Raw genomic sequence first — 8849 nt, forward strand, 5'->3', positions numbered from 1 at the left:
AACACCTCTGATATCACAGTGGGAAAACAGAATAGTGGTGACCTAGTAAAAAAAGTGGTAAGTTAGAACTGTGTTCCTGTATTACAACTTCGTCTACTTTGGTTAACAGATCTATTGTGACTCTCAAGCATTCCTAAAGTAAGTTATTTGAAGCACCAAAGGATTAAAAGAACTACTCAAAAATATAAGGCTTTTTTCTTTTAAGTGTGTTCTCTAATTTAATCAGGTAATTTAGATTTCTGTCAGTTCTGAAAAGCACTTTGTTGATTTTACTAAACTTTGATCAAATCTATCTTCAATTTTCTGTATTTAGTAGCTGGAATCAGGATATTCTACAATTTACTTTCAAAAGCACTGCAAAGTGGTTCAAAGTCCAATGAGATTTACATAGTGAAATGCTGTCAAAGTCCTTTAGAAATGTATTTTTTTAACTCCGTGCACATGGTACCTCTCGGTGTTTGTGCTAATTTCCAGGCAGAGGAAACTTTTCTGTAGACAAATGAAGCTTGCTTTCTTCAGCTGTTTCCTTCTAGTTGTTTTCTCCTACTACTATTAGAGCCAGAGTAGAACATCTATTTGGAAAATAAGGCTCTGCTCCTTGCTCCTGAGCACCGGTAACAGTAGACATTGTAGCTGTGTATCCTGTATGCCCTTTGACACAGATTTACGAAAGGGAATTAAAACAAACTAGAAAATGACAGTAGAATTTCCAAATATTGAGTGTTATGATAGCAAAAATGGCAGAGTCTTGGAAACCACAGGCAGTAAAAAGATAAAGTCAAATCAAAAGCCCTCACTAGACAGAGAGCTACCAACAAATTTCTTTGTGGCTATCTCTGCTAATAGGATAAAGTGGGTTTTAAATGTCGTGATTGAAGAGGCTATTCATAGAGGTCCCATCTTTTCTGAATAATGCTGAAAAAATAATGTCCAATACAAGATGCTAAATAACATTTGAAAGAATGCAACCCCGAAACTTTTCCAATGTCATCCAGGTTATTGTGACAGGCCTCAGATAATATTTTTAAGAAAAAGACTGCATCAAATCCACTGAAACATTTAAATCTTATCCTTGTAAAGATAAGAACTTCTGTGCTTCTAAAGCTAGTATTGTTTGTCAGTGGAAGTGATTAACCAACAACAGTAAAAATAGTTGACTCTAAGCAGTAGCTGGCACAGATTTCTTCCTTTTCACACAGAAGAGGAATTTTTTTGGTGTAAAGATAACATCACCACCTGAAAGTGGCAGGTTTCTTTCTGATCACGATTGTTCAGTCAGGAACATTGATATGGGGACTTAATCAAGGGTCAAAATTTTGTCACAAAATACACCTAGGTATTTTCTAGGTATGAAAAATCCCAGAAATTGTTTACCAGTTTCAAGCACATGTATCCCTAACTAAGTAAACAAGACCGTTCAGACCTATTGAAAACTACTGGTTCAAAAAAGGGTACTTTCGAACCCAGATTCAGCACTCTCATTTATCACCATGTTCCACAAGCAGATGTGCTTGTTCAGAGAAGCTGGCAGTACTTTCTGGCACTGAGAGAACAATGAACAGCAGGAGGCAGAAAGGATGGTAACTTGTTAATCCATTACTGTGGTCCAAGCCCTTCAGACATGGCACATGTTTCCCTCTGCTGACTCTGCTACAGGGTAGTAATCTTTGGCAGGGTCAGGATGGGCAGCTGGGAGGAATAACACCATAATGTGCCAAAGCAAGATTCACCAGGGTTTGTCTTTTAGATGTCTAGGAAACATGCTTAGTTGCCTTCTTTAATGAGAGCTAATGTTATTTGCAATAGATGCTGTCCTGTGTGAATTTCATCAATGCCATGTTTTCTGCTTAAAGCCTGTTAAAAGTGTTTCATCTATCAAAGTTAAATCAAAATTGAGCAGTTGGAATCCTGTGGGCAGTGAAATTGTACATTTTTATGACTCTCCTGAATTTGGCTCTTGAGCCAAGCGGTAGGAAAAGAGGGCTGGGTCATACTTAATGCACAACTCAAGCTGTGATTCAGGTAGTCAGCCAGGTTATTTACATCTTCTTCTATGTCCAATAAGACTTTAAAATGCTAGAATGCACCATAACACTTATCACTTTATTCCCAGACTTCCAGAAACTCCTGTTTTTCCTGTATGTAGGATATAATTTAATGTAAGAAATGCATCATTTAAACAAGTTCATTTTTGTTTCTTAGGCTTAAAGAAATGGCTTTTTTCTTTTGAATCTTTGTAGGAGCTGGATCATTCAGGACAGGGTGGAGTGCCTCAGCTAGATCCTCTACTGCCCCCCAGGTAAGTGTAACTCTTCAGTGACTCAAAAGTGAGGTTTCTGAGTTAGTTTGCCTAGTTAGTCTCAATGTAGACACTACAAACTCTAGTTCTAACTCAATAGGCTTGGGTAGGTAGTATGCTCATAATAAATAGGCAGGAGCAAGTTGCTAGTTGATTAATACTTGTTTGTACGCTATTGGTATGAGCAGGAGATTATAGGAGGACAGCTGTTTGGCTCTTCAGCTAATGTACAGTGGCTGCTGACAGTCATTCCTTTCTGCATCTTTAACCTTTTCACCCACAGCACTTGCACTTGTGGCTGGGTTTGAGTGGTAAAGGAGTGGAGGTGGCAGTTGCTGCCACCCTGAAAAGGGCAGATGCTGGGCCAGTGCCTTCCCAGAAGTACTGGCTAGTTTATACAGTTCACTTCAGACCTAAAATGCCCATGAAGATGCAGAATCGATGATAACCTTAGGGTTTTTATTCTTTTGAACCAACAAGAAAGAAGGTTTGTGGAGGCAAAAGTAGCTGGACCAGCCTTAAATTCAGGTCCACTGAATGCCAGAGACAAACTGGAGGAAAATAAGGCACTGGCTGGCTAGGCCACTGTGGCTATCTCAGCATCTGCACTCTAAATCTGTGGATTTAAACACAAGAGTTTCCTCTGTTGTGTCAGAACAAGAGAATCTTTCAGTTATTAAACTTGGACTACCAATTATAATAAGAATTCATTAATAGGAAAGGATGTGCTTGTACCCACAAGGAAACACCTCATTATTGTCCCTTATGGGCTTGTTGCCTTCACCTAATCTGTTTACTATAACAGCATTCCTGATTCTCCTGGAACTGTAGTAAATGTTTCTGGTCTCTGGAACTGCAGTAAACATTCTGTCCTTTCTCTTTTCTGCTCAAATGGATTTTTTTTTTTATTTTTTTTTAAATTTATTTAAAGTAAGCAATAATAATTCTTTGAATTGCTTGTTAGAGTTTTCTTGTTTAGTTGAGTTGCCTTACAAATGTATGGGTTGGTTTGTGTACAGACAAATGGAGTCTAGCTTGGAATTTCCCCTTTTGTCAATATTAAAAAAGCTTACTTTAGGATGAGGCCAGGAAAGGGGAAGTGAAAGAGAGGTGGAAGTTGAACAGAAGTGGATTGTTTTTTTGAAATAGAAAAAACTAATCCAATCTCAAATAGTAATGGAGAACTAGTATCAGGAGCCTTAGTAGGACACTAGTGTCTTCTGAAGTGGTGGATGACACTCAAAATATGCCAGAAGGAGACTCCAAAGATCCACTAGTGCACATTTGTTGTGCTTGATAATTTCTACAGACCCTTGAGGAATTAATGCAAGCAAATAACTGTACTGAATTACCCTACATGAGAGACAACTGTAGCAGGAACTTGCAGTAAATGGCCAAATATTTCCCAATAATAATGAAATATTTTTTTATATTTGGAATAGTGTTAGTGCCAGGGTTCTTAATAACAGGAGGCCAAAGTTATATGTACATAATGCTTGTTTATAACAGAGGTGATTTTTTTTATTAGCAAATTATTGATTTGGCCACACTCTGCTTCTAAAAATCATGGCTTGTGTGTTCTTTATAGGCAGGTTTTTTAAATCAATGCTTAGTAAGGGGGATTTTTTAGATTAATTACCACTGACACCTACTAGTTTCTGATTTTGGTTTCTAAACTACTGGCACACTAACGAGTGTGGTACCTCCAGCATTGCCAGAAAACTCAAGTGTTTTCACCAGTGTTTTCTTTCAGCACTAGACATCAGTTGCATAAAAATGGTAATTCTGCTATTGATGCCATAGTGCAAAGTGGTGTTATATGTCATGAGTTTCAGCAGAGGCCCAGAAGTCACTTGAGGTAAGTGACATCCCAGGGAATGAGCTAGTGTTATTCCCGAAGACCAGCTAAATCAGCAGAGTTTCTCAGGGCTTTCACTAAAGCTCTCCACTAGAACAACTCTATCCTGAGCAGCTTCAGCCAAAGCTCTTTCTCAGGGTGGATTGCTGAAAGAAATCCGGCTTATGTAGTGGACTCTCAAGAAAGCTGGCAGGCTGTTGAGAAGTGAAAGAGGAGAGCAGACTTAGAATTACATAGTCAAACAATGTAAGGACTTGATCATCTAGTCCTAGTATCTGAAGAGTTCATGTATTCCCAGAGAGCTTCAGAAACTACATACTGTACAGTCCAGATCATCTTGAGTCACGTTTCCTTATTGCATACTCTATAGCTAGGGCTGTGTTGGAGAATGAGGTAGCAGGCTTATTAATATGCATATTTCCCTTATGCTTTACCTGATTTTTAGGCCTGTGAATGGAAAAATTATACCTGCTCGACCTCCCCCACCTAAAAGTGTTCCTGGAAGGCCACCTCCACCAAAACTGTCTGCAATGAAGACCTCCTCACAGAAGGATGTTCTTTCACGATCTACGTCTGACGTAGCTTCTGACAGAAAAACCAGCAAGTTCAGATTGGGACCCAAGAGAACAAAAAGTTCAGTCTTCAAAAATTCAGATCCAGCATTACCTCCTAGACCTAAACCAGGTCATCCTCTCTACAATAAATACATGGTGAGAGTTGAGATATTCTGAGACTGTTGATCATAAACCAGTGCTGCTTAAAACAGCTGTGAAAAAGGTAGTAAGGTAGGTTACTATGATGTGGCTTTCGAAGTCCATCTATCAGCGTAAGCTTCCTTAAAAAACAGTGATAGATAGATAGATAGTAATAAGTACTGTAAGGTAATACTGGAGAAAGGAATATATATACACACAAAGTATAGATAACTGTGTATTTTTGTGTATATATATCAATAATACATATATATCTTTAATGCATAAGTTTTGGGTTTGGGGGGGTTCTTTTTACAGTCACCAGTTCTGAATTCTATTACAGCACATGAAAAGATGCTAAATAATTGTTTGTGTATTGGTTTTCCCTGTGTATGTCAAAATGCTTAAGAAAATTGGGAGAACTTAACTTGAAAAGTAGTTGACCCTGCTTAATCAGGCCTGCGTCCTATGATGCCATCCATTTTCATTATAAAATAGTTTATTTTTGGCATTGCATATGTTGTTACGGAATATTAAATATAAGTGGATTGATATTACAGATAAAAAGGAGAGTCTTTCCCCAGATACTTAAAACCGATCAGCAATCGGAGCTGGTGGCTGCTTGAACCAGTGGTGTTGTCAAAAAAACCCCACCCAAACACAACCACAGCATGAACATCAACATTCAGCACAACATGGAAGCTTTCTGTTGCCTTCTTTTTGATCTTCAGTCTTGCATTTAGATCCTTGGTGGAGCAGAATAGCAAGAAAGAGAGAGAAAGGTGTATCTAAGTTGATAGTAGGCACAGCTTTGAGATAAGGGAAGCATGATGCTTCCTCTCTGATGCAGCCACACCAGATTGCATAAGAAACATGCGACATATTTTTGTAGATGAAATTTTATTCAGTAGCAGATCACTAGTAATTCCCTGCCCTCAAACTTTGCTGTCAATGAAATTTTCCTCCAGGTTGTTTGTCCAGTCTCCTCCATGACAAATGAATACATTTCTGTGCCAGTGTGTTGCTGAACATCATTACTGTATGGTATGATATCAGTTAGATGGCTGAGACACTTCTAGAGCAGATGACAACACCTGGGTTTCTTGAAGCGGCAGTTCATATCACCAGCAGACTGAATGCCTTCCATAGGAGCTTGTCCTCTTCCACTAGACTCCAAAATTAGTTACCTGTAGTAGGTGGTTTGAATAATTCCATTGTCTGACCATTTTCACTTGCGGTGTGAATTTCAGGTGCTTAGAAGTGAAATAGACTTTTTCCTTTGTTTCTATTCAAGCTACCTGTGCCTCATGGAGGTGCCAAGGAAGATTGTCTTCCCAGGAACACTGGAGAACTGCCCTGTAAGGTAAGGCATTTTTTTCTGCTAATAAATATTTAATGAGCAAGACTCCTGTGGCATTACAGCATCAAGTGCTTTAGGCTTTAAAGGTTACACTGAGAAACGTAATAGCATTTTATTAAATCCTTTTGTTTCTTTAATAAAAACAAAACAACCACTAAAACAAAACCCAATAACCATGATTTGCCTCATAGCACAGGGACATTCTGCTTATGGAGCAGAGCAACAGTAATTATTTGGAGTGCCAGAAGGCAGAGGAAACTGGTAAAATTCCTCTGTCTCATAGGAAGATAATCACTCCCGTGGCTGAGTATCTGAAAAGTGGACAAAAGATAAGTGAGTAGCTTTATGAAGTGGTGTACATGATACATCAGTGAATTGGCTTTGACATACGGAATTCAAAGTATTTTCCTCTTTCTGCTTCTACAGAACTAAACATGTTTTAGGGCATGACTGGATTAATATTAAATAGTATAAACTACAGCTGTGAGCAGCCTTTTTAATTATTACCAGAAACCTACATGGCTGAAATATATTTCTATGCAATCTGTTGGTTTCTGTTGTAATTCATTTATTCTGGCCTTATCTTTGTCCATTTTGGGCTTTTTTGGATGGGTTTTTTGTAGGCAACGAATCACTTTGCATGTAATTCATGCACAGTGGTTGTCATCAGTACAGTCTAAAAATTCCTAGTGGGTGGGACAGAGAAGAAGGCTCAGCATTTTGAATATAATTTCCCTTTATAAAAATCCCACAACAAAATTGTCATTTCCCCTCAGAGTTATCCTCTTGTAAGCAAAGGCCTTGTGGCTTGCTCGCCCCTCTGAAATGCTGAGGGGCAGATATGCTGCCCCTTGCTGAGCGCGCTGGGGAGAGTTGGGCTGGGGTGTTCCCTTGGAGCGAGAAAGAGTTACTGGCAGCACGCAGTACTGAGCAGCAATGCAAAATTTGACCACAACCCTTGCAGTGAGAGTTGGTATCAATGGTCCAGGTTTCTGACCCACGGATAGCTGAGGCTTTGTCTATTCTGGGAAAAGTTACATGCCTTTCCATCAGTTTACTGGCTCAAAAGTAGATTTTTATGAAATGTATTCTGGTTTACACTAGCAGAAGGCATACAGAATTCAGACCCATAGCTCTGTGACCAATATTAACCATTGCCTCCAAAGGTGATTCTCAGATATCAGAAAAACATAGTGTCTAAAGTCACAAAATTACTTTCAGACCACGTAACAGAGAATTTCTGTTAGTATCTTCCATGATTTGTAAAATACTTGTATTTATATGTTGTTGTCAGGATTCAAACCACCCTCCAAAAGTTTCTGACACGAGTGCACCTCATGCTGTAGTCCTGCATGATTTTCCTGCAGGTAAGCAAATGTGAATATTCTGGGAGCTTGTTTTACTCCTTCAAATTAGAATTTTATTAGGAATTAGAGCTTAAAATTGATAAGGAAGCTCAGCCTGCGAAGTCTGCATGTAGAGTCGTTCAATTCCATGGGTTTATCTATAGTTGGGCCAGTCTTTTAGTTAAAACAAACTGGTTTATCAAGAGTAATTAAGACTTTTTGAAAACCCATTCTGGATTTCTCTATGGTGTTTATATTAAAAAGGTTTTACTTAACAAAAATCAGTGAGCATGACAACTACAGTTAACTGAAATGATGCTGTCTTTACAGAGCATCCTGATGACCTGGAACTCCATTCTGGAAACACTGTTTGTCTTTTGGAGAAAATCGATGCTGAGTGGTACAGAGGAAAATGTGGGAATCGCACAGGGATATTTCCTGCCAGCTTTGTTAAAGTAGTTGTATGTAGGCTTTGTATTCATTGCTACATAAGATCCTGCAGCATTTGTTTTCTGGTTCTATTTTACTATAGCTCCTGTGTGTTTAACTGCATTCTGTATTTAGACAATCTCTTTTCCCTCTGGCAGTAGAGAAGACAGAAGACATTGTTTGTATGGTATTAGAAAGATGCTTGATTTGGCAGGACCACCTTGAGTTATGGGGATTGTCTTACTATATTTTGAAGCCAAGTGAGAAATCATGGCCCTTTCCAGATTCTCTTTGTTAACCTGGGTGGCTGCTCAAGATCTACAGAGCAGATTAGTTTTTCACAGCTGCATGTAGGAATCAGCACTCAGTAAGATGGTTGCTTTCTGTGCCTTACCCCAATCCCCCAGTTTCATTTTCTTGTCCCTTGAACTGCGCTGGAATCACCACTTTTATAGCCATATAGTGAACTAGGTCAGGGCAACAGTTGGGCCCAATGAAACATGGTGTTTTTCTTCCTAGAATATTTTTTTTTCCAGCTGGATCAATTTGACTAAGTGGCTGACTAAGTGGCTGCACAAGTGGTGGTGGTGCTGGCACAGTGAAAGGAGATTGTGTTGTTGCAAATGAGCAGCTTAAAGCAATTCTGTTACTGAATGTGACAATAAATGGCAGGCAAGAGATAGGGGCTGTTTTGGAGCCCAATAGCAAATAATTTAGTGCCTCATCTTTAAAAGAGATACAGTATGGTTCACTGCATCAAAAGCTGGGTCAAATCTATTATAAGCCTGAGTCTGAGATTAAAGTCCATTCTGTGACAGTGGAAAGGGCCTTTGGGCTATCCACACCAGCCATATGGGCATGCAGG

The 8849-nt window shown here is 39.0% G+C and overlaps 1 protein-coding gene across 1 annotated transcript in view; it reads left to right on the plus strand.

Moving 5' to 3' along the window:
• SH3D19 (SH3 domain containing 19) overlaps positions 1 to 8849 on the plus strand; it is a gene marked incomplete at its 5' end in the record, with an annotated part of 19520 nt that overhangs the window by 3422 nt on the left and 7249 nt on the right. Inside the window, 6 exon segments of the mRNA XM_010017822.1 lie at positions 1 to 57; positions 2241 to 2299; positions 4603 to 4867; positions 6144 to 6212; positions 7504 to 7576; positions 7886 to 8016. The exon segment at positions 1 to 57 is cut by the window's left edge and continues 30 nt beyond it. Coding sequence (XP_010016124.1) covers positions 1 to 57; positions 2241 to 2299; positions 4603 to 4867; positions 6144 to 6212; positions 7504 to 7576; positions 7886 to 8016 — 654 coding nt within the window.

The sequence above is a fragment of the Nestor notabilis genome, unplaced genomic scaffold, assembly GCF_000696875.1.
Source record: "Nestor notabilis isolate BGI_N333 unplaced genomic scaffold, ASM69687v1 scaffold20017, whole genome shotgun sequence".
NCBI classification, from domain to species: domain Eukaryota; kingdom Metazoa; phylum Chordata; class Aves; order Psittaciformes; family Psittacidae; genus Nestor; species Nestor notabilis.